This window comes from Balaenoptera physalus (genome assembly GCF_965194825.1).
Source record: "Balaenoptera physalus genome assembly, chromosome: 13".
NCBI classification, from domain to species: Eukaryota; Metazoa; Chordata; class Mammalia; order Artiodactyla; family Balaenopteridae; genus Balaenoptera; species Balaenoptera physalus.
The window spans coordinates 102,356,911-102,381,657 of NC_138892.1; the positions used below are offsets into that span (position 1 = coordinate 102,356,911).

Genomic DNA, 24,747 nt, shown 5'->3' on the forward strand with positions numbered 1-24,747 from the left:
TTTATTATTTATTTATTTATTTATTTTAGCTGTGTTGGGTCTTCGTTTCTGTGCGAGGGCTTTCTCTAGTTGCGGCGAGTGGGGCCCACTCTTCAGCGCGGTGCGCGGGCCTCTCACTATCGCGGCCTCTCTTGTTGCGGAGCACAGGCTCCAGATGCGTAGGCTCAGTAGTTGTGGCTCACGGGCCCAGTTGCTCCGCGGCATGTGGGATCTTCCCAGACCAGGGCTCGAACCCGCGTCCCCTGCATTGGCAGGCAGACTCTCAACCACTGCGCCACCAGGGAAGCCCTAAGCTTTATTTTTTTAAAAATCAAAGTAATACATACATATAGTTAATCAAAAAGAAGGGAAGGGCTTCCCTGGTGGCGCAGTGGTTGAGAATCTGCCTGCTAATGCAGGGGACACGGGTTCGAGCCCTGGTCTGGGAAGATCCCACATGCCGCGGAGCAACTAAGCCCGTGAGCCACAACTACTGAGCCTGCGCGTCTGGAGCCTGTGCTCCGCAACAAGAGAGGCCGCGATAGCGAAGAGGCCCGCGCACCGCGATGAAGAGTGGCCCCCGCTTGCCGCAACTAGAGAAAGCCCTCGCACAGAAACGAAGACCCAACACAGCCAAAAATAAATATAAAATAAATAAATAAATAAGTAAAAGATTACTACTTAAAAAAAAAAAAAGGAAAGTTATATGACAAAAACAGCAATCCCCTGCCTAATCCCAGTCTACCCTCCAAACTAGCTTCCCAGAATGAAAGGCTTTCACTTCTTTGAACTATTCTAGTATTTGTCATCATAATTTGAAATAATATGCCCTCCTGCTCTTCATGGTTTATCAGCTTTAGACATCTATTAGCTTCCTGTTATGAAAGGTGAAGGTTTAGTTCTCTGTGATGATCTTAGTTGAATAGAAAAGAGAATTTAAATAATTCATCTCCTATTTATAATTAAAAAATAAAACCCTGGGAACAGAAGGAAATTTCCTTAATTTGGTAAAGGTGATATACTAGAGATCAACAACAGATATGTATTCCCTTAAGATCAGCAACAAGACAAGAATGCCCACTATTACTGTTGCACTTTAACTTAGTACTGAAGGTACTAGTCAGTGTTATAAAAAAAAGGGAAGAAAGGAGGGAAGGAAGGAAGGAGGGAAGGAATTAAATGGATACGAGGATTGGAAGGAAAGAGCAAACCGATCATTTACAAATTATATGAATTTCGTCTTTAAAACTTCATGCTGAGTGAAAAAACAGAATGAGATTTAAAACATGATATCATTTATGTAAATTAAAAATACATACGGGACTTCCCTGGTGGCGCAGTGGTTAAGACTCCGTGCTCCCAATGCAGGGGGCCTGGGTTCGATCCCTGTTCAGGGAACTAGATCCCACATGCATGCCACAACTAAGAGTTTGCATGCCACAGCTAAGGAGCCCGCCTGCCACAACTAAGAAGCTCATGTGCCACAACTAAGGAGCTGGCACACCACAACTAAGGAGCCTGCCTGCCACAACTAAGACCGAGTACAACCAAATAAATAAATAATTTTTAAAAATCAATCCATTAAAAATAAATAAATAAATAAAAATAAAAACACACGTGCAGAAGACAATACACATTTTGCAAAAACACAAAATTATAAATATCAAACAATTTATAATGTTGTCTATGGCTGGGGAGGGGAATAAGGAAAAATGGAATTATAAAATGAAATGAAATCTTTCTATGCATAAGTGGAGATCATGTGTCATGAGTTGAAGAGTAGCAGTTAACTCCACCTTCTGTACCTGAGGTCCCCCAGAAAAACAATGTTCTATTTTTGTCTTCAGGGTGATTCATGCTTTAAGAAACACTCATATTTGTCTACTCCTGTTGGTTTCTTAAACTTATCAGTATTCATAACAAGTCAAAAACTTTAGCACACTCGCAAGTCCCTTTTGGTATTTTCATCACATGTATGTGTAATATCTGTGTATGATATTTGTTGTTTGTTTTGGGAATCTAACACATGTGCTGATTCAAGATAGCTGTGTTAGTTTTCTGGGGCTGCCGTAAGTACCATAAGTTGGGTAGCATAAACGACAGAAATGTATGAACTCACGGTTCTGAAGGTTAGAAGTCTGAGAGTAGGCATCACCAGGGCTGTCAGGGAGAATTTGTTCCATGCCTCTCTCCTAGCCTCTGGTGGTTTGCTGGCTATCTTTGGTGTTCCCTGGCTTATAGACATATCAGCCCAATCTCTGCCTTGATGTTAACAAGGCGTTCTGCCTGTGTGTGTGTCTCTCCAAATTTCCCCATTTTATAAGGACACCAGTCATACTGGAGTAGGGGCCCACCCTACAACAATATGACCTCATCTCAACTAATTACATCTGCAAAGAACCTGTGTCCAAATAAGGTCACATTCTGAGGTCTGAGTGTTAGGACTTAAACATAAAAACTTTTGGAGGATGCAACTGAACACATAACTAGAGCCTTCAGTCTCCCCAAGGTATTCTTATGCCTTTGTCTTTGTTAATTCTTGAGATTCATGATTCCTTATAGCTTCCATAGATTCTTCACGTGTGATTTTGGAAGAGGGAGCTGGTGGCCCTTACTAGTTACCTTGTTAGGAAACTGGATTTACACTCCCCAATGCCCTCCTTTCTTATAGCCCCTATCCCTCACGCCTCTTCATTATAGTTATATCAGCATTTTGGCTTAAATCAGTAGACAGTGTTTACATTATTAGGACTATTAAATATTGTTTACTACTGAGCCAAGTGGTGTACTGTGGGATAACTTATGTTTCTTATATTTAAAAAAAACCTCTTGATATCTTTATTGAGATACAATCCACATACAATTCACCCAATTCAATGGCTTTTAATATATTCGCAGAGTTGTGTATCCAATACCACAATCAATTTTAGAACATTTTTAACGTTACCCCAAAATGAACCCCCTGCCCCTTAGCTGCCACCATCAGTTCTCCCTTCCTCCCAGCTCTAGGCAACCACTAAGCCACTTTCTGTCCCTGTAAATTCTTGCCTGTTTTGGATATTTCATCTAAACAGAATCATACAACATGTGATCCTTTGTGATTGGCTTCTTTATCTTAGTGTAGGTACAAGATTTCCCCATGTTGTAGCAAGTATTAGCACTCCACCTCTTTTATTGCTGAATAGTATTCCATTGTATGGCCCTTCCACACTATATTTATCCATTTAGCAGTTGGTGGACATTTGGGCTGTTTCTACTTTTTGGCGATTCTGAATGATGCTGCTATGAACATTCGTGTACTAGGTTCTGTGTGGGCACTTTCATTTCTCTTGGTTAAATACCTAGGAGTGGAATTGCTGGGTCACATGGTAACTCTGTGTTTAACTGTTTGAAAAACTACAGGCTCTTTTCCAAATTGGCTGCATTATGTTGCATTTCCACGAGCAGTGTATGAGGGTTTAATTTCTCCAACATTTGGTTTAATCCTCATCAACTTTTGGTATTACCTGTCTTTTTGATTATAGCCATCCTAGTGGTTATAAAGCAGTATCTCATTGTGGCTTCGATTTGTACTTCCTTGATGGTTAATGAAGTGGAGCATCTTTTCTTGTGCTTTTTGGCCATTTGTATATCTTCTTTTGAGAAATGTCAGTTTAGACCCTTTGCCCATTTTCAAATTGGGTTATTCATGTTTTTATTACTGAGTTGGAAGGGTTCTTTGTATATTCTAGATACCAGTACTGTATCAGATACAAATATTTTCATTTGCAAATATTTTCTCCCATTCTGTGGGTTGTCCTTTCACTTTCTTGATCATGTCTTTTGAAGTACAAAAGTTTTACATTTTGCTGATGCCCTGTCTATTTTTCCTTTTGTTGCTTGTGTTTTGTGGTCATATCTAAGAAACCATTGCCTATCCAAGGTCATGAAGACATACAGCTGTGTTTTCTTTTAAGCGTTTTCTAGCTTTAGCTCTTTGATACATTTTCAGTTAATGTTTGTGTATGATGAGGGGTAGGGATCCAACTTCATTTTATTTTTTTAATAAATTTATTTATTTATTTATGGCTGTGTTGGGTCTTCATTTCTGTGCGAGGGCTTTCTCCAGTTGCGGAGAGCGGAGGCCACTCTTCATCGCGGTGCTGCGCGGGCCTCTCACTATCGCGGCCTCTCTTGCTGCGGAGCACAGGCTCCAGACGCGCAGGCTCAGTAACTGTGGCTCACGGGCCTAGTTGCGCCGCGGCATGTGGCATCTTCCCAGACCCGGGCTGGAACCCGTGTCCCCTGCATTGGCAGGCAGATTCTTAACCACTGCGCCACCAGGAAAGGCCCCCCCCCCTTTTTTTTTTTGGCTTGTTGCTATCCAATTATCCCAGCACCATTTATTTATTTAAATATTGTATTTATTTATGTTGTGCTGGGTCTTAGTTGCTGCAGTTGGGGATCTTCTTTGTGGCACGTGGGATCTTTGTTGTGGCATGTGGGATGTTTTAGTTGCGGCATGCATGCAGGGTCTAGTTCCCTGACCAGGGATCGAACCCAGGTCCCCTGCATTGGGAGCACTGCGTCTTACCCACTGGACCACCAGGGAAGTCCCCCAGCACCATTTGTTGAAAAGACTATTCCTTCCCCCATTAAATGGTCTTGACACTCTTTTTTTTTTTTAATTAATTGATTTATTTATTCATTACTTTTGGCTGCGTTGGGTCTTCATTGCTGCGCGCGGGCTTTCTCTAGTTGCGGCGAGGGGGGGGCTACTCTTCATTGTGGTGCGCGGGCTTCTCGTTGCAGTGGCTTCTCTTGTTATGGAGCACGGGCTCTAGGCGCGCGGGCTTCAGTAGTTGTGGCACACGGGCTTGGTAGTTGTGGTTCGCGGGCCCTAGAGCGCAGGCTCAGTAGTTGTGGTGCATGGGCTTAGTTGCTCCGCGGCATGTGGGATCTTCCCAGACCAGGGCTCAAACCCCTGTCCCCTGCATTGGCAGGCGGATTCTTAACCACTGCGCCACCAGAGAAGTCCCGTCTTGACACTCTTGTTGAAAATCAATTAACGTAAAGGTGAGATAATTTCTAGTTCTTATTCAACTTTTTGTTTTCCCCTAAGTTTATAATTACCTCTTTTTCAAAATATAATTTTCTATGTATCTAGCTCTAATTTTTTCCGCATGTCGCATCAGACTTGTAAAGTACTTGTTCATATTCTTTTTCAAATATTTAAACATGTCAGATGCTTTACAGGTTTTTTTTCCCCCTCTGGAGACTGTCCTGCAGTTTCCTCCTTCCTCCTACTTCAGTCAGGACAGGTTGTTTCTGGGTCTGTGGTGTAGCTTTCATTCCAAAGATTTCCTTCACCAGTTTTGTGTGTGGATCCAGCATTCCATTCCCTAGCTCTGCTGCCTTTCTCTTTCCTGTTTACCAGAGCACATCTTACAGTAGCCTACTTGGAAAGAGAAGTAAAAATTTTCACTCCTTGCATATCTGAAAGATGTCTATATTTATCTTATATTGGTACGTATTGGTCTTATATTCGTTTGGCTGGTATAGAATTCTAGGGTAATGATCATGTTTCTTCAGAATTTTAAAGGCACTGTCATATCATCTATCTTTTAATACTGTATTGAGTTGCCATTCTCATTCCTGTTCCTTTCTCTCTCTCTCTCTTTTTTGGGGGGCCACGTCGTGTGGCATGCAGGATCTTAGTTCCTGACCAGGGACCCACCAGGGAAGTCCCTTTCTCTCTTTTTGAAAGCTTTTAGGATCTTCTCTTTTCCCCTAATATTCTGAGATTTCACAAAGATGTGTCTTGACGTGATTCTTTTTCTTTCACTATGCTAGGCACATAGTGTACTATGTAATCCAGAAAGACTTGTTCAATTCGGAAATTTTTTCTTGTATTTCTTTTGTAATCTTTCTCTGTCATACCGTTTTCTCTTTTTAGAACTCCTATTAATCAGACATTGAACTATTTGGCTTGATTTTCTAATTTTCTTACTTCCTATATCCATCTTTGTTGGCTCTTGCTCCTGGTTCTTTGTTCCTTATTTGTTTCCAATTTTTGACCAAAATTTATTTTTCTTGGAACTGTATCTGTGGAAATTCCCCAAGGTCTAGATTGAAGATCAGCTCATCCAGAGACGATCTGCACTGTTTCGGCTGGTGCTTGGTGGCACTGTCAACCTGGAACCATTTAAAATTCTTGCTATTTTGTTTTTCGGACCAGCAAGGAATTCAGGCAGAAAAGCCACAGCTTTAATTATAAATTGTCTGCATATATTTAAAAGAAAAAAGAAAAGATCTCTAGTAGGCACTTAGATTCCAGATGAGCAAATTTTCCATGCAGTCCCCTAGGGGCAGTTCAGGTGTTAGCATATTTTAAATCCACTCTTACATGAGGATATAGTCCTCTGGGGTTCTGGTGTTATAGTGGGGGCCTTCTATTAGATTTCCAACCCTATGCAGGCCCTGGGTTCTGTCTCCTATGCCACAGTGGCACCCTATGAGGTCACCATGCCTAAATTCAACTTTTAAGCAAACGCCCTCAAGGCAAAACAAGCTTCAGCGCTCAATTTACCTCTCCGGGTACCAGCTTTCACTTAGTTTTTTGGTCTTTAAGTAGTCTATTTTCTTGTCAGTTTACACAAATGTATTTTTAAAATGGTCTATTAGGCAAAGGACCTAGAATTGCTAAACCATTTTGAAAAAGAACAATAAAGTGGGAAAAATAATTCTACCTTATATTAAGGTTTACCATAGCTACAGTAATTAAGATAGCATGTTATTGGCAGAAGGACAGACACATAGGTCATGGATCTGAATAGAAAACCCAGAAACAGACCTGCACAAATATGCCCAACTGATTTTTGACAAAAATGCAAAACAATTCAATGGAGGAAGGATTGCTTTTTCAACAAACAGTCCTGGAGCAATTGAACATCCATTGACAAAAAAAAGGAACCCCGACCTAAACTTCACACCTCATACAACAATTAACTCAAAATGGATTATGGACTTACATATGAAACAAAACTGTACACCTCTTAGAAAATAAAATAGGAGAAAATTACGAGACTCTAGGGCTAGGCAAAGTGTGACACCAAAAGTGATGCATTAAAGGACAAGTTGATAAATTGGATCTTAAAATTAAGAACGTTTGCTCTACAAAAGGTTCAGTTAAGAGGATGAAAAGACAAAAGACAGACTGGGAGAAACCACTTATTTGACAAAGTACTTTATCTAGAATATTTAAGGAATTCTTAAAACTCAAAGGTAAAAAAAATGAACAAGCCAGTTAGAAAATGGGCAAAAGACATGAACAGATCTTTCACCAAAGAGGATATATAGATGGCAAATAAACACATTAAAATATGTTCAACATCATTAGCCATCAGGGAAACAAAAATTAAAACCACAATGATATATCACTAAATAACTATCAGGATGGTTAAAATTTTTAAAAAAGTGACAACAACAAATGCTGGTGAGGATGTGGAAAAACTGGATTCCTCATACGTTGCTGGTGGGAATCTAAAATGGTGCTGTCATTCTGGAAAACAGTTTGGCAATTTCTTATAAAACTAAATATGCAATTACCTTATTACCCGGTAATTGAACTCTTGGGCATTTATTCTAGAGAAATGAAAATTTATGTTCACGCAGAACTGTACATAAATGTTCATAGCAGCTTTATTTATAATAAGCCCAAACTGGAGTCGTTAAACAAATTGTGGTATATCCGTACCATGGAAATACTACTCAGCAATGAAAACTGTTTATACACACAACTTGAATGGATCTCGAAGATATTTTTTAAAAAGCCAATCTTAGAAGGTTATATACTGTCTGAGTCCATTTATGTAACATTCTTGAAATAAAGGTATAGAGACGGAGAACAAATTAGCAGTTGCCAAGGGTGCGGGATCGGGGTGGGTGTGGCTATAAAGGGATAGCACAAGGGAGCCTTGTAGTAATGTAATAGTTCTGTATCCTGATTGTGGTGGTGGTTACAGGAATCTACACACACATTGCATAAAACTACACACACACACATGCACCCACACAAATGCATGTAAAAGAGGCAACATCTGAATAAGCTCTGTGGATTGTACCAATGTCAATTTCCTGGTTTTAATATTGTACTGTGGCTAAACAAGATGTTACCATTGGGGGAAACTGGGTGAAGGGGTACAGGGGAACCGCTCTGTACTTTTTTTTTTTTTTGCCACCTCATGTGAATCTGGTGGGCATATTTAGCCATTCATGCTGCCTGAAACAATTCCTTCCATTCTGTTTGTCTTTGAGGGTTTATAATTTGTTTTCAGTATTTACCAATTTTCATTTTGATGTAGTTTCAGAAGGGGCATGGGATAAACACATATGATCAATACATTGTGTTTCTAACTGTTTAAAGGTTTTAAGCAGGGTTGTAACATTTGGGTAGACCATCCTGGTGGTTTCTTAGAGGATGGTTATAAGTGAGGGCAAGATGAAACAGAAAGATATTATATTTCATTAATTTTAAGAGGCACTTGGCACTTTTTTTTTTTTCATTTTAACATCTAAATTGGGATGTTTGACTATAACTATTAGCCAGAACAGTCATACTGTATTTGTCATACTGGCTCATAAGAATCAAACTTTGCCAAATGGGTGTCTGAGGCTTGGAAGAAAATTCCAGAGACAGAAAAGGAACATTCCTTTAAGAAATGCTGCATCACCAAAGCCCCTGATGGCATGCACAGAGGACTACATTGTGTGGAAATCATGCACATGAGTCAAAAAAATGAATCATAAGAGTCAGTGTCTGAATGTGAAGTTTTATGAACACTGTTACCATGTTACTCTTTTCTGTTTTCCTTTTTATGTATTTTCAAGAGAGTGAACTATGATAAAAATCTACATCTATAGACACCTGCACTTTAAATAAATATAAAATAAAAATTCGAAGTGATAAGAAAGCATTATGTCACAGTTGATTTGCTACCTTTTTACTTATCGGGACATAAAATAATAGTTTTACAACTGGTGGCGTCCAGGTAAGGAATAATAATCTGAAGCAGAACAGTGAGACGAGGGGAGAATTCTTGAACTACTAAGAAGGAAAACTTGAATTATTAGAGGACAGGTAAAGATGAACGGCGAGGAAATCTACGATAGTTTCCAGGTTTCTGGTTTGGGCAGCTGAGTCGATGTAGCAAGCTACCAGGGAGGGATAGGAGGAGCAGGTTTGGGGAGGAGGAGTTAAAATTAGGATACACTGCGTGAGGGGCTGGTTGGCTGTGTAGAACGGATGAACGGAGCGCTCGTATTTACTTTGGCCACGGGAGGCTGCGGCTCTGCCTTGATGGATTCAGCCTCCTCAGAGCTGTCAAAGGCGGGGAGGTGGGGTGGAGGCCGGCCAGGTCCGAGCGCCAGCGCAGTGCCTAGACCACCGAACCTCCACCGCCCCCCAGGCTCCAGAGTCCAGGCCACAGCGAGCCGGGGCCCGCCCACCGCTGTCAGCGGAAGCGGCGTGATTGGCTGGAGACGCCGGCGCCGGGGGCCGTGGGCGGGCCCGGGCTTAAGGAACTGCTCAGCGATTGGCTGGGAGGCACCAAAAAGGCCTAATTCAAATTGTTGGAGCCGCCCTTCCAGGGAGCGGGCTCCTAGTTCCACCCCGCCCCGTCGCTTAGTTAGACAGGTGCGAAAACCAGAGCTGTATTGGCCAGATCCTTCCGGCACCGCTCCTTTCCAGAGTCAGGGTGAGAAGAGAGCTGTGACTGGCCGATTTTCAGGGGCGGGCACTCTATGCCTTATCCGGGCTTCGCTTCAGGACTGGCGCCTGTCCTGGGCGTGGATTGGGCCGCAACGTTGTCAGCGTGATCCGGGGGCGTGGCCAGCGCTAATAAAGACGAGCCGGGGCTACAGCTGCAGTAAGTTTCACCGCAGCTAGAGCTCCGAGTGGCCGACTAGAAGCGGAGCTCGGCGGTGCGGTCGGCTTCACCGCAGTGTTCCCCGGCTGGGTGTCTCGCCGCAGCCTCGGGAGAGAAGACGGACCTCTCCTCCTTCTGTCAGAGACATGTGAGTTGACCCTGGTGTGGGGGGGCGCGACACCTTGCCAACTCTCACCCCCAGCGCCGGACTCTGCGGGACCGAAAATGGCGCATTGCAGCAGCTGCGGCGACGCGGGGAACCACCGCCGCGCGCCGCCCGCAGGCCGAGCCACCCCCGGGGAGGGGAGAAAGCACCCCATTCCTGCACCAGCCGCAGCCGGCACCCCATGGGCGGGGCAGGGGCGCGGGGGTCCCACATTCACTGCCCCCTCTCCTCTCACCTGCGGGGCTCCTCAGTCGAGTCTCGGGCGAAGGTGGGGCGCGGAGGCACCTGGGAGGGGGCTCCAGGACCTTTCTTGTCGTTGATTGAAGCTGTGCTTGGGGCCTCTGGAAGGACAGTCATGGGTGCACCTGCCAGTTGGTAACTTGGGTTGCTCTGCGGTCTGTAGACTGTGTACGCCCCTCACCCCGACCGTGACGAGTAGCCCCCTCTTGGTAGTGAGCGAAAAGCTCCAGAAACTGATCTGCCAGTTCCCTGGCGCCAGGTGAGCGGCTCACAAAGACTCAAGGGGCAGTGGCATATGATTCCAAGCAGCCATTCATCCCAAGGCCACCCGTATAGGAGGTGTTTTCCTGTCATTGAGTCTTAGCCAAGTACTTGGAAGAGAAATAGAGCTAAGGATCCCCGCCTCCCCGCCCCACCACCTTCCCTCAATACATTCAATTTAGTCTCTAATCATCAATTTAGTCATCTGACCATGGTCACCCCATCCCAAGATCCTGAGGGAGAACTATAGCTAGACACATGAAGAACTTCCCTTTCTTTCTTGGAGTCCTGGCCTGGTCCTAGATGTATTTGTGTTGCTTCTCTTGGTGACAAAAAGGGAAAAGATTTACTTACATAAGGGTTATAACTATCCCTGGATATGTTACTCCAGCGTGTTCCCAACTCCCAAGAAGTAATAAGTGAAATGGTCCCTTCAGATGCTTTATAACGATTTCCCTTTTTCTCTATTTGATTTCTACAGTTTTAACTGTATATGATATTCTACGCGTTTTGGCCAAGCCCTAGGATTCCTTGTGTTTTCATTTTGGGGAGGGGGAGCCTCTTCAGCTGACTGGTTCCCAGTAGCATCCATGTGGGATGAAAGGAAGGAGGTGGGGAAACCATGGTGACTAGAAGGGCATCACGAGGTCTCTGACCTTAATCTTGTCATTGGTGCCACCAGCCTGGACTGCTTCCAAGACCAAACACTGGCTACTTCCTACTCATTGAATTTTCCGCTTTCACCAGAGAACTAGATTGTGTGGCACAGTGGTAGCATAGGAGTCTGGTGGCTGCCATAGTGTTGTATCTTTCCTTTGCCTCCTTTGTGCCTTAAAGGGAAATGGGAAAGCAATTCTTTTAGCCAGGATGAGTCAGGTGTAATCTGCTAGTATAACCTCTCTGAAGGGTTATTCTCTTTTGAGACTGAAATTTACTTACTTAGAGAGGAGGAACTTCTGGGTATTAGTTCTATTGTGAGTAGTCGAGGCTTTTCCTTTTCGGTGACTTTGTGATGGTTTCATCCGTAGTGCATTTACTCTTGGACTGCTCCTATGAGGTAGGTTTTGTGAGATTCTGCTTCTGTTTGAGGAGTTCTTATTGTAATTTCTTTTCTCCATCAAATTGGAGAGATCGCTCTCCTACCTGTGACTTCTTCCTTGGCAGAGAAAATCTCATGCCTTAGGTTAGACTTCAGGGAATTCTTGAGGAGATGAATTTAGCTTCCATGTGTTGGGATGTGGAGAGGAGTTTATTCTGAGGATCCCACACTGGATTATTCTCCCCTAAGGCTAAGGGAAAGGGTGTATGGTCTCTGTGCATAGCAGCGTAAACCAAGATTTCTAGTTGGGACATCAGGAACTAGGAGAGTCTCCTGAGACTGGATGCCAAATCTAAAAAAGGAAGGGACAGACTGTCTCTGGTGCATGTACACTGAGGACCATTTCCAATATTTTTGCTCCCTGTCTGTGCTGTTGGAACACTTTTGCAACACAATTGCTTTGGGCCCCAGTACTAAGTGAAACCCCAGTCTTCTCTGCCGAAAAACAAAGCAAGCAAACAGTCCTGACTCACTGCAACTACAGAGGCCTTTGGTGATTCTCCAAGTCGTCCTTACAGGGGCCACGCTATACTAATCATTGCATGAAACAACCAATAACTGGCTCCCCTTCAGCAGAGTCTGTCAGCTTGGCCTTTCTTTTTATATTCAGGCTTTGCAAAAAAAGAGTTGTTCAGTCTGTAAGCTTGTCCGGAGGGTTGAGTTTTTTTGTAGGTAATTCTCCTGGATTGGAGTTTTCCAGTTTGACTTCATGTGAAAGGCTTCTGGGAGGCAGAGAAATGCCACTTAAGCCAAGACTGGCCCATTTGTCCCTGTGGCCATTGTGCCAGAGGATGTGTTTGAGTTTGGGTCAGAGGATAGCCCAGACGAGAGCTCTTGATTCCACCCTGGATGTCGCTGAGCCCCATCTGTTACAGGATCTTTCATCTTTTGCTTTGGGCCTCTGTGCTGCATCTCCCCACTTGGTATTGTCAAGGAGCTGGAATCCCTTCTATTTGTATGTAACCGTATCACCCTTGCTGTGGTGATATGGGGTGAGAATGTATGTGATTCCTTTCTTGTCTTGGTCACTCTGTGCACTTCCCTCCACAGGTCTGCGCCAGCTCAGCCACCCACCGAAGGGGCAGAAGGGGCTGCCCCAGGTGGGGGTCCCCCTGGCCCTCCTCCTAATATGACCAGTAACAGACGACTACAGCAGACGCAGGCACAAGTGGAGGAGGTAGGTGGATAGCTTTTTCTCTAAGAGTTTCCAAGTCATGGAAGTTGGGAAACTTCTCTTTATCTAGAGGGGCAGCTAAAGGCTCTGGGAGACAGGGCAGGGCAGAGTTAGAGTTAGAGTTAGGCAGGGCAGACTTGCTGTTCTCTCCCCAGCTCTGGGGGAGCTTAGCCGCTTTGCTCCTGCGCCCTGCTCAGGTGGTGGACATCATGCGTGTAAACGTGGACAAGGTCCTGGAGAGGGACCAGAAGCTGTCAGAGCTGGATGACAGAGCCGACGCTTTGCAGGCGGGCGCATCACAATTTGAGAGCAGCGCTGCCAAGCTAAAGAGGAAGTATTGGTGGAAAAACTGCAAGGTGAATGTTCTTGTCCTCTCCCCCTTATTTTCCTGGGTCTCAACACATAGGAGGTGGGAAAACCCTCAGGCTCCACAATCCTTCCCTCTCGCGATCTGTGCCCTGCAGGACTCTTGGGAGGCAATCTGGGAAGCCTCCTTCTCGAGCTGCATTACCCGAATTGGCCACCAGGGTATGCTAAAGTGCTCAGAACCACTAACTGAGGGCCAGGGGAGACCCTGAGGAGTTTGGAGGGGTTAGTCAAGCTGCCTTTTCCCAAAGGACCCCTGGAAAAATTCTTACCTGACCCTTCCTGAGTTACACCAACATCGACACAATGGCTGGCGAAACTATATATTTAAATACCTGCAGCTTTTGGGAGTGAGCTGAACACTTTTTGATGAAAAACGAACCAGTTGACTAAAGACCCAAAGTCTGCACCTGCTCTGGTGTTCCTTTAAAAGCCTCCAGGCAGCAGGAACTAGGGAAAAAGGAGCAAGCTGCAGACCCTCTGATGTTTCTGAGAAGCGCCAGCTGGGGTGCAGGGGTTATTGTCTGATGGGGAGGAGCACGAGGGGGAGGCCTTCAGCTGTCCTGGGGGGCGTGTGGCTTCTTCCACTGTCCGAGTCCCTGGTCCTGGCTCCGTCCTCCTTCCCCAAATCCAAGGGCTTGTTTTTTGTCCATGTTTCCTCAGATGATGATCATGCTGGGAGCCGTCTGTGCCATCATCGTGGTAGTTATTGTAAGTAAGTATCGCTGAGGTTGCTGGTGGGGTGAAGAGGTGGGAAGGTCCCGGCGTCTCCTCCCAGCCCTGCCTGTCTGCCTGCCTGCCTGCCTGGGGAGTGGGGCTGCTCTGACTGAGGTATGGAGATCGTGGCCAGGGAAGCATCATCTGGTTCGGGAGGGCGGAAGGGCAGAGGTGAGGGACTTCCTTGCTGGACAAGCCTTCACTCTGCAGGACTGTGGGGGAAGGTGGTGGCTCCTGTTCTGAGGAAGTGGGCTGTGCTCCTTCCCACTGGCTTGGGTCAGAGGGAGCCGTGGGGATGGGACACCTACGACTACACCTGAATGTCTAGTAACCTGATGTAATTTGCCCTCTTGTTTTCTCCTGTCTCTTTTCTCTTTTCCATCTGGGACTTCCTGATTCCTGTATCCAGTCTACTTTTTTGCTTGAGAATGTGCCACCCCTGCCCTGTTCTCCATTACCATCCAAACTCATGTCCCTGTCCTGCTGTGTCTCCCCAGAACTTCCCCATCTGCCTTCCTCCATCCCAGCCCTGCTTCTCCATCGCCCACTCCTCCCCTTCCGTTGCTTTCATCTGCACTCTGTCCTACGACACTGGAAATGCTGCTCGTGGTGCAGTCTTGAATTAACTACCTGAAGAACAACAGCTGGCATCTCCTTCCTACCCTCTCATGTCCTCTCAAGTTCCCCCAAAGCCAAAAAGAGTTGGGAGGCCAAGGGATGGGGAAGGGGTGTAGCTGAGGTGACGTGCTCAAGAAGGGGCCAAGACTGGGACGAGGAGAAGAGTGTTGTGCCCATGGTGTTGCCAGGAAAGGCCAGGCCGCTGGCCGGAGGAGGCTGGGAGCAGCTGGGAGGAGGCCCCCTCACCTCTCCTGTGCCAGGCCTGCAGAGGAGCCTGGGCCGGGCCCAAAGTCTAGCTTGGTCCTGGTGCAGGACTCTTTTAGAAAGTCAAACCTGTTTTTCACAGTTATTTCCCATCTGTTAGTCCAAGATCTTCTATGTCTTCAGGGATCTTAACAACCTTTTACTTTGTCCTCCAGAGACCTAGAGAACGCATATTAATAGCGAAAATATCAGGACTCTCGTTCCCATCCTAGAAACAGTCCCACAAGCTCATACCTGGAAGGGGCGCTTGTCCACGTTTTCTACAGCTTTCTGTATTGTTTGTGAGGGCATCAAATAATTTCATTTAGCCAAAGTTTGAGCCTCTCAATTTTAGTTATTGGCATAGATAATGAGAGAATGCCCGTTAGTTATAGAGAAAACAGCGAGTCAAGGGCCTAATCTGAAAATACCAGGCTTGGAGGAAGCCACTTCTCACCCTCTTGTTATAAGCGTTCTGTACCTCCCTTGCTGTTGATGGAGGAGGATGAGATGTCGGAGGTGAGGAGCCCTGGACCCTCTGGGAGTCCTTCCCCCGACACCACCCCCGTGTACTTGCCAAAGACAGGGATGAGGAGAGGGGCCCTTCCTGAGGCCCGGCCGCTCCTGAGCGTTGGGAGAGTCCGGTGCCCCCGCCAGCCTTGGGGTGGAGGTGGAGCCGTCAGCAGGCGGGCCTGCTCGTTGACTGCTGTGCCACCACGGCGCCTTCTCATCTGGAGCGGCCCCTCTGTTCTTCCCACAGTATATTCCCCTTCCAAAGCACCCCTGCCCGTCTGAATTCCCTTTCCTTTCCTCCTCTTTGCATGGTTTGTGGCACAGACAGTGGGACCTGAGGATGGAGCTGCTCAGCCTGTCTCGGGGGCCGGTGCTGGGCTTCAGGAAAGGGCACTCAGTGGGACAGACCCGGGTGAGAGGGGAGGAGGGCCGGCTGGGAACAGAACGGGGACCGCCCCACGTCCCGTCGTTCCTTCCGTCCACCAGTCCACCAGCAGGAGGAGGCAGAGCCAGGCTCGCTTTCCACGCAGCAGCATTTCGTTCCGCAAAACCATCCTTCCTCTCCCTTCGCCCTGTTCCCACATTCCCTTCGTCCTGCCCCAGGGCGGGACGGAAGAGCTGGACGAAGGCAGTCTGTGTACCCTCCTAACGGGCCCCCTCGAAGGCCTCCACTCTCCTCTGGGCTCCCCTTGCCTAATGCAGGGGGTCACCGCTGGAGAAGAACCACCATTGTCCTCGATGTGTCCCAAGCCTGGAGCAAATCCGCCCTCTTGGCCCGCCCCATCACAGGAATCACTTCTGGATTTCTGTCCCATCTGTCCCAGGTGTAGTTGGCTTTGTTCTTCTGGGGACGTTAGCCCTTCTACTCTCTTTCTCACCCTGCCCTGTACCCCCCTCTTGCTGTGTCTTTGCCGCCTCCCTTCCCTCCCACCACCCATGTGCATGAGCAAATATGCAGCTAAGCCTGGGGCTCGGCAGTCACGCGAGGCCGGGGCTCCGCGGCCCCTCTTGGGTTTGCCATGAGACGATGTGGCGTCCCCACTGTGTGTCTGTCATCACCTCTCTGTCTTTTTTTCTAACCCCACTCTCCTACTTGTACAGAAATAACAGTTGTACTTCCACCAAAGGCATGTGGCGTATTTACCAATTTCCTGTATCTGAACAAAGGCAAAACAAAAATACAACTTCCTACCACTAAACCGACTTGGCTCTTGTTTGGGTTGGGGTGACTGCAGCGGGGCGGAGGCGTCTTGTTTCTCTCTAGTTCCTTTCTGATGGTGCTCTGCGCCGGAAGGGCGGCTTACGGGTGCTGTCGGTCTTCTCGAGATTCAAGAGCCGGGTGCTGGCAGAGGAAGCGGTCTCCGCTCTCAGCCTCCGTGCCCGAAGCAGCCCAGCTCTTCAGGTGTGGGCGACAGGAAGCCATGGCAGGAAGCTGAGCGGGCATCTCACGGACAGACACCCGCAGATCTTCTCAGACATCTGCCGCCTCCTCCCTCCAGGTCCTGGGCCAGGCCCTGAGAAGGCCCCCAGGCGACACGCCCTGCTCCCCACCATCCCCATGCACAGCCGTCTTCTGCCGAGTTCCACTGTGCTGACCAGGCCCGTTTTAAAATGACTGAAAGGAGACCTCTGTCCCCTGCAGCCGCGGCAGTGACGGGTGTGTAAGTGTCCTGAAATGCCCAGCAGCTGTCCAAAGGTGCAGGAGCTTAATCGCAGCTCAAGGTTACACTGAGCCACTGAGGGGGGGCCCCAGGGCCGCCTCTGAGGGTCTTTGTTTCACACCTCAAACACTTTGCCAGCGGAGCGGCGAGGCGGGGCGGGGCGGGGCAGGCCCCAGTGTGGGGAAAGACAGGAAAGTGGAAAAGCTTTGCTTCCGAGGACATGAGGGCTTTTCCTGGGACAGAGTTCAACGATTGTGCGTGGCCGTCCAACCCCATCCTGTTCCACTGTCCCTCATCCGCTCCTTTCTTAATTTTTTTGTTATATTTTCCTACCACCGCGCCTCAAACCTGGCTCATGTTTTAACCTCCACCCAGACCTCCTGCCTTCCTGCCACCCTCTCACCTCTTCACGCTTTCTCCCTTGGTATATCAGCCCAGGGCATGCAGTGAAGGAAGGCAGAGGCCTGCAGAAATCCAGAGCCACAGTCAGTGATCTGTGCCTTCTTCGTATCTTTCTTGGGGCCTCTTTGAGCTCTGGGACTCAGCTTAGAGTCCTTCTGGGAGAATGTGACTCTCTTACATCTAAGGCAGGAGAGTGGCTACCCGGAGTGCCTCGGGGTCCTGGCAGGCCTTGGTGAGGTAGCTAGGAGAAAATGGGAGGGAAGGAAGTTGGTGTCAGTTGGGGTAAGCCCAGAAGCTGGGGGCTGGGGGGCTGGCTGGAGCTCCGGATGCTTGGGTTTCATCCCTGGTCTGGGTGTGGCGGCACTTAGAGCAGCTGATCTCCAAGTGAGTTCGGTCACGGCCAGAGCTGAGGGTGCCCAGGCTCTTTCTTACCTTGGCGTCTCTGCAGTCCCAGGAACAGCAGTGCCAGGAGGAAGAGGCTGCTGGCAAAAAGGACTCCAAAGGCCGTCCTCTGCTCTGTAGGGGACAGAGGTGTGGACGGGGCTCAGTGGCGAGAACCATACTGAGCGCTCACGTGCAGCGTCTGCCCCGGCAGGAAGGACCGGGCGCGCGCGCGCACGCGTTCAAGCGTCCCTGGTCGAGGAGCTCCTATCAGGTGTTCTGCTCTCACCCAGGGACCAGCACAGTGGCGCTGGGACCTGCTCAGGGTGGACGTCCGTGTGTCACTCCGCACAGAATCCTCCACCTCTTCCCACCTCAGGACAACCATTTTTCAAACGGCTTTGCCCGGGAGATTTAGTTTAGATTAGCTGGTGATAAACTGAAATTTTGTAAACAACTGGGGAATGATGTAACCTGAGGCAAAACCCCAGGTTCGGGGAAGCTTACGGTCTCATGAGCCACCAAGTAAGGCATAGCGAGGTGCCGACTCTTTATGGTATAAGACCTTTCGAAGACATTCTGTGGCCTCGGATGAAGTTCCAGCTTGAAGGCCTGTTGTTATCTGCCCACCAATAGCAGGAGGGGGTTGAGGCTGTAGGGGAATCAGCCTACCTATTTTTCACATTTTCTGTTTTACCATTTCCTAGGCAGGTGACCTTGGGCAAATTGCTGAACATCTGCAAGTATCAGTTACTCATCCCTAAAATGGGAGGAGAACCTGTGCAGGCCCACATCTGAGTGCTCAGTGCAGGACTGGCTTGATGCAGATGCTCAGTAAATACCATCGCCTCTCAAGCTTCACGGCCACAGCCCCCTTTCCCCACACACCCTTGCCTCTAGCCGTGCAGGCCCCCCAGTTCTTTTTAGCCTGTCTTATAATGAGGGCTTCACACGTGCCGTTCCTTCTGTCCTGGTGTTCCCTGCCCCCGAGCCAGCTCACCCGGCTTGCAGGCCTCCCCCAGGTCATCTTCCCTGACTGCCTAGTCTGTCCCTCCCACTGGGCTAAGCTCCTCGAGGGCAGGATGAGGAATTGTTCAGCCTTGGTCTCCAGCTCTCAGCAGTGCCTGGTACCCCAGAACTCGGGGGGTAATAAAGTCTCGGAGGACGTGGGGCGGGACCTCTGGAGGCTGTCGCCTTGGGAAAGAAGCAGCCGAGACTGTGGGAAGCCGAACAAGGCCAGAGGGCAGGAGCCGTGAGCCCAGGCGTGGTGGTGGGGAAAGGAGGGCACTCCCATACCTGGTGGGGCAACCCAGGTGTCGGCCCCCAGGGGCTCCTCCAGGGAGACGTGGGTGACTTGGCAGGTGTAAGTGGCACCCACAGAGCCAGGCTCTGCCGTCAGGGAGGAGGAGATGCTGTAGGTGCCTGCCACGCTCTGCCGGAGGCTGGAGAAGGAGGCGCCAGAGACTGGGGCCGGGTCTCCACCCAGCTCCTCCCGGATCCACGTCACACTCACGTCCAGAGGGTAATAGCCAGTGACGCTGCAGATGAGGGTGGGTGGCAGAGCTTCGCTCGCCAAGCTCAGTAGTACTTTGGGGGCAGCTGGAAGAAAGGAGGGGTAATAAAATCCCACAGGCGTCACGGGGACAGCAGAGGAGCCAAGACCCTTCTCCTCCTGCTGAACGTAAGAGCAGGCTGTGGAGGCGGAAGTGTCCTCCTCAGTGAGGTGCCAGGTGGCGGGGGGGATAGTGGTGGTGAGGGGTCCACCTGGATGCAGGACGTAAGGGGGTACGATTCCCACAGGTAACTGAGAAACAACAGCAAAACCAACGAAAGGTTGGCTGGCTTCTCAGCATCACCACAAGCCAGTGGCCTCGTTGAAATAGTGCCCGCGGTCAGGACCGCCCCCACGCCCCTGCTTGGTTTGCGGCTGCTCCTCCTCTGGATGTGGTCCAACAGGACTGGGGTGACTGGAGACAGCCAGCCAGTGCAGGGCAGCAGGATCCTGGGCTGGGAAGCTTCTCAATGGGATTATCTAGAGCCTGACGGGAAACTCCATCTGATGCCATCTGCGCTTCTAGGATGGAGATGGCATTCAGGCTGCGGGAATGCAGTCTGCCTGTCAGGAAAGTGCCCTTGTGTTTGATCCCATTCTGGAAGACACTCTCAATAGGCATATCCCTTTCCCTCTTCCCGGGATAACTGAGTCCTGGCCTCACCTTGGACGTCGAGCTGGATGATCTGTTGAGCTCGGTAGAGGGAGGTTGTGATCTGGCAGACGTAGGCCCCCTCATCCTTCAGAGTGAGGCTGGGTAGGGTGAGGGAGGCGTCCCCAGCCATGAGCAGCTGCTGAGGCTCCAGGGTGGCGCCCTCCCGCTTGGCCTGCCCCCGCCCCGTGGTCCAGCAGTACACCAGCTGGCCACTGCCCTTATGCTGCAGCCGCCACTCCACGCTGGTGATGCCCAAGCCTGGTGCCACAGAGAAGCCACAGTGCAGGGAGGCTGAGGACCCCAGCAGGAGATTCAGGGATGGGGTCTGTGTTGTCACCTGGAACTCCACTGTGGGAGAAAGAGGGGTGATTGTGGGCCACTCCCTCCTGAGGCCACCTGATATCTGAGCTGTGGCAGGCTCGGGGTGTGTTGAGAGGCAGCATGCATGCGTGGTACTCCTAACCATTTTGGAGTCACTTACCCCTTGCACAATCTGATGAAAGTTATGGACCAGGCAAATACATATGCAAAATTATGGCTTACTGGGACCTCCCTGGTGGTGCACTGGTAGAGAATCCACCTTTCAATGCAGGGAACGCAGGTTCGATCCCTGGTCGGGGAACTAAGATCCCACATGCTGTAGGGCAACTAAGCCCGCGCCACAACTACAGAGCTCGCGCGCCTCAACGAGAGAGCCCGAGTGCCACAAACTACAGAGCCCACGCGCCACAACTAGAGACAGAAAACCTGCACGCCACAACTAGAGAGAAGCCCACGCACCACAACGAAGATCCCGCATGCCTCAATGAAGACCCCGCATCCTGCAACTAAGACCCAACGCAGCCAAAAAAATAAAAGAAAAAATTTATATAAAAAAAAATTATGGGTTACCGTTGACCCTCAGGTAAGAACTACTGGAGGGGCTTCCCTGGTGGCTCAGTGGTTAAGAATCCGCCTGCCAATGCAGGGGACATGGGTTTGAGTCCTGGTCCGGGAAGATCCCACATGCCGCAGAGCAACTAAGCCCGTGAGCCACAACTACTGAGCCTGCACTCTAGAGCCCGTGAGCCACAACTACTGCGCCTGCATGCCTAGAGCCCGTGCTCTGCAACAAAAGAAGCCACCGCAATGAGAAGCCCCCGCTCGCCGCAACTAAAAGAAAGCCCATGCGCAGCAACGAAGACCCAAAGCAGCCAAAAATAAATAAATAAATAAATAAAAAAGAAAAAAAAAAGAACTACTGGAGTTGCAGTCCAAGCTTTTGGAAGCCTGGCTCTTCCATTTAACTTCCTCTGTGGTCTTGGGCAAGCCCCTCAGTGTTGCCGAGCTCACCTGCTTAGAGCAAGGCTGCTGAGGAGACTAAAGGAGACAGAGCTGAAACAAGCACACAGTGGTGGTGTCTGAGCCAAACGTGCTGAACCCCAGTCTAATGAGGAAAACAATCGGACAGATCCAAATGCTGGGACATCTACAAGACAGTGGCCCGGCCTCAAAATCGTTCAGGCTCTGAAGACTGTTCTGGAGTAAAGGAGGCTGAAGGGACAGGACAACTAAATACAATGCGCAATCCTTGTCTGAATCCTGGACTTCAAAAACCAAACCAAACCCCCCAAGGCTATAAAGAACACTACAAGGGCAATTGGAGAAGTTTGAATTTGGACTTCGTATTTGATAGTATTATTGTATCAGTTTTAAAATGCCTTAAGTACGACAATCGGGGCGGACCCAGCCATGGTGGGGGAGGTGAGGACGGTCCGCCCTGGCAGGCAGGCAGGAGTGTTTGATCACTGACGTGGTTCAGAACTGCCAGTGTAGGCTGATGGTGAGGATATGTTCTTCCGTTATCTGCACACTGCACCCCCCCTTACTGCCCGCACCCCGGGTCGACCACTCCCCACCTTGGGTTGCTGCTGAGGCGATGGTTTTATGATTATGGAGAACATTCATGTCTTTGGTTATAAACTAACACATGCTATCCATGGAAGCATTTGGGATGAAGTGTAGAGATGTCTGCCGTTTACTTTCAATTAGTTAAGCGGAGGGGAAATGGAGAGAAGATGAGGGAGGGGGAAAGGATGTGCAACATGTTAACAACTGGTGAATCCAGGTGCACGGTATACAGGTGTTTATTATTCTTTCACCTTTTTTTGTAGGTTTGAAATATCCCAAAATAAATGAGGGCAATGCCTGGCCATGCTAGGACTATGGTTGACGCTGGACAGACATGAGGACCCCTCTTCTGATGTAGCAGGATAAACTTAGGTTGGACCACAGAATAATTTGAGTGTTCTGGAGCTTTCTAAGGATAGAAGGGTAGGCCCCTAATCTTCTCTGGATGTGGCTGTCTTTTCTTGGAGGCAAAATATTGGATTCCATGAACTTTGGAGCAACCTATCATCATGTTCTCAATTTTCTGTGCCCTCTGAGATGTGCAAGGTTGGAGAGGGCGAGGACCAGGTTCTACTGATAGGAGATAATGAACAAATTCTGCGGGCCTGTGCTCTCCTCTCTCATCTTGACCAGGCTAGCTGTTCCCTGGGAGAAGCTGGCGCTCAGCTCACTGAGACAGCTGTGGACAGCATACGCAAATAGAGCATCACAAGTCTTATGTCCTCAAGTCACGTGGCCAGGTGAAAATTATCCCCATTTGGGGTCTTTAGGAAGAAAGGACTGAGGCCTAGGGGACACCCTGAGATGACCAATGTGCACAGAGGTGGACTTGTCCCCTTCCTTCTCCTACTATTCCCCCATTTCTGACCCCTTGAAAAAAATCAAAACTTTCTTTCTGCTACTTTTCATTTTCTCACCTTCAGTCCGCACAGTCCCCTGGGGGCTCAGGGGCAGTTTCAGCATGGGATGCAAGACAGATCCATTTTCAGCATCCCCAAGAGTCTTCATCACCATGGAGATACTAGGTCCCTCTCCAGACACTAGCACGTTGGTGATGAACCAGGCTGCCGTCTCCACTGTGGCCTTTGGCCTGGCCTGGAGAAAATAGCGGGAGATCTCACAGGTCACCTCTTTCCCGCTGCAGTCAGCATGGAGCAAGGCCTCGGCCTGGGGAATCTGTATCAGGTTCACTGGGGAAGAAGATGGCAGCACAGAGATGGAGCTGGATAGAGAACACCTGGGCTGATGGGAAGCAGGTGTGGGTGGGTGTTCTTGGGAACTGGGCTCAGGAACTGGAGGGAGCCCAGAAGGACTGGGACACAGGGTGGAGGGCTCTTACCTGAGGCCTCGAAGGTAATGAGTGGGTCGTCCTTGGCCAGTGTGCCCCCTTGGAAATCCGTGAGGCCTTCCAGGGAGCCGTCGTCCGGCACTGGCACCTGCTTCAGCACCAACAAGGCCTTCACCATGTTCTCACTGCTGGCGAAACCTCCACGGTGCCCACCTTCCCCCATCAGGAAGCAGTCCAAGATCACGTCCACTGGCCGCCACTGCCTTTCTACTGCAGGGAACAGGCTGGGGTGAGCATCCTCTAGCCCAGAGAGTTACTTCTATACTTGCTCCCCCCTACCCCAAACTGTCGAGTCATCAAGGGGTAATCTTCCCCGTTCCTAGCTGCCTCTGCGTCCAGCTCTGATCCTGTTTTACCCAGAACCAGCTTTCTGTGAAGCACCTGCTTCTCCACGTACATACTTCTTGGTGTGAATTATTTCAAGTCCTGATTTCCCTTGCTCAGATGGATTTATGAAGCTTATTTCCACCTATCAATGGAAAGCTATCTCTTCAAAGGAATTCTCAGCAAAAGCATATAAATGAACAAAACTGCATTGGGAGAGGAGACGGGCTTGGTTGCTAGGGCGTTGGCAGCCGTCTCAACTTCCCAGTCAGCCCCCAGGGTCTGCTCGCTCCGTGCTTTTACAGGTGGCCTTCCCCTCCCCCACCTCTGGGGTGCACCCCCCCCTCCGTGATCGCCTAGCTAGGGGCCCCCCTTCCTCTCCTGAAGGTGTCCGCTCCCAGGCCAGCTCCCTCTCCTGTAGGGCAGCGGGCCCACCACATCCACCGAAGCGGCCCCTCATTCCTCCGTTTGGCCCTTTCCCCAGAGTTCTCAGTCTCTCTCCCCGTCACAACTGGTTCCTTCCGTTACCAGCCGCCGAATCTTCCACCTGTTGGGCTCAGAAGGCAACTGGAAGCCATTCCCGGCCCCTTTCCCCTTCGGCGACCTTGGGGAGGGTGGCGACCTTGGGGAGGGTGGCTACCTGATGCTTCGTTAGCCCGACACACCCCACCAGCCAGCCCCCGACTCACCGGCGTCTGCTGCCCCGGAGAGAGCCAAGCAGACCAGCAAGCACCACCCCTCGGAGCCCATGGGGGCTGCTCTCAGGCCCTCCTCCCCCGCCGGCCCTCCTCGTGCCCCGCGCTGGCCAGGTCCGGGCTGGAGAAGGGGCTCCAAACACGCCTGCCTGGCCGACCGCCTGGCCCCGTCAGTCCTCTCCGCCTACTTGGCTTTCGCTTTCACTTTGAGGAAGTGTCACCGAGGCTGCCTTGGCCTCTGGCTGAAGCCATTGGTGCTGGAGCCTGTTCACTGTTCTTTCTTTACACCTTCTCCCCCGCAAAAAAAAATCCCCCGGTGATTTCAGGACCTGACTTCACGGCGTGCGCCCTTTTGCCCTTTTGCTCCCGACCAGCCCCAAGAAAGTCAAGATATGGGAAGGGAGGCAGGGTAGAGGAAGGGAGAGGCTGACGACAGACTCACCCTCCCGCTAGCCGGGACCTGTCCCCACTTTCTGTGGGAGCCTTAACTGCCCGCCCCGCCCCAACGCGCCCCGCCCCGCCCCGCCCCAACGCGCCCCAACGCGCCCCAACGCGCCC

General features: G+C 49.6%; 2 protein-coding genes and 1 long non-coding RNA gene across 6 annotated transcripts; 1 reads left to right on the plus strand and 2 right to left on the minus strand.

Annotated features, from left to right (window-relative positions):
• LOC309640950 lies at positions 1–12,692 on the minus strand. Its single transcript, XR_014252456.1, has 2 exons — positions 10,286–12,692; positions 1–10,095 (listed from the first exon to the last, which is right to left on the minus strand). It is a non-coding gene; the product is annotated as an uncharacterized lncRNA (long non-coding RNA).
• Positions 6,655–22,733, plus strand: VAMP1 (vesicle associated membrane protein 1). 2 transcript variants are annotated; one of them, XM_082420413.1, is made up of 5 exons: positions 6,655–10,032; positions 12,701–12,827; positions 13,022–13,180; positions 13,854–13,905; positions 22,086–22,733. In XM_082420413.1, coding segments are annotated over exons 1-5 (387 nt in total). In that variant the 5' UTR covers positions 6,655–10,030; the 3' UTR covers positions 22,133–22,733. The 2 variants fall into 2 exon arrangements, with proteins under 2 accessions (XP_082276539.1, XP_082276540.1); XM_082420414.1 differs by lacking the exon at positions 22,086–22,733 and adding an exon at positions 14,317–16,480 and having other exon boundaries at positions 6,675–10,032.
• Positions 16,398–24,668, minus strand: TAPBPL (TAP binding protein like). Of its 3 annotated transcripts, none has more exons than XM_082420286.1 (7): positions 24,184–24,666; positions 23,162–23,377; positions 22,740–23,012; positions 19,942–20,280; positions 19,022–19,324; positions 17,777–17,860; positions 16,398–17,585 (listed from the first exon to the last, which is right to left on the minus strand). In XM_082420286.1, the coding sequence occupies exons 1-7, from the start codon at positions 24,242–24,244 to the stop codon at positions 17,542–17,544; spliced, it is 1,320 nt and encodes a 439-aa protein (XP_082276412.1). In that variant the 5' UTR covers positions 24,245–24,666; the 3' UTR covers positions 16,398–17,541. The 3 variants fall into 3 exon arrangements, with proteins under 3 accessions (XP_082276412.1, XP_082276411.1, XP_082276413.1); XM_082420285.1 differs by having other exon boundaries at positions 23,162–23,380; positions 24,184–24,665; XM_082420287.1 differs by lacking the exon at positions 22,740–23,012 and having other exon boundaries at positions 23,162–23,380; positions 24,184–24,668.
• Positions 24,669–24,747: the final 79 nt, after the last annotated feature.

What these genes read in the sequence shown, in the direction of transcription:
- TAPBPL (XM_082420285.1), bottom strand. Translation starts at nt 24,244, where the DNA reads ATGGGCTCCGAGGGGTGGTGCTTGCTGGTCTGCTTGGCTCTCTCCGGG. An exon ending in CATCCAGCTCGACGTCCAAG is followed by an intron (nt 19,325 to 19,941) that starts GTGAGGCCAGGA and finishes CCTTTCTTCCAG; the next exon opens with CTGCCCCCAAAGTACTACTG. An exon ending in GGGACTGCAGAGACGCCAAG is followed by an intron (nt 17,586 to 17,776) that starts GTAAGAAAGAGC and finishes ATTTTCTCCTAG; the next exon opens with CTACCTCACCAAGGCCTGCC.
- VAMP1 (XM_082420413.1), top strand. An exon ending in ATTGGTGGAAAAACTGCAAG is followed by an intron (nt 13,181 to 13,853) that starts GTGAATGTTCTT and finishes ATGTTTCCTCAG; the next exon opens with ATGATGATCATGCTGGGAGC. An exon ending in CATCGTGGTAGTTATTGTAA is followed by an intron (nt 13,906 to 22,085) that starts GTAAGTATCGCT and finishes CTTTTTTTGTAG; the next exon opens with GTTTGAAATATCCCAAAATA.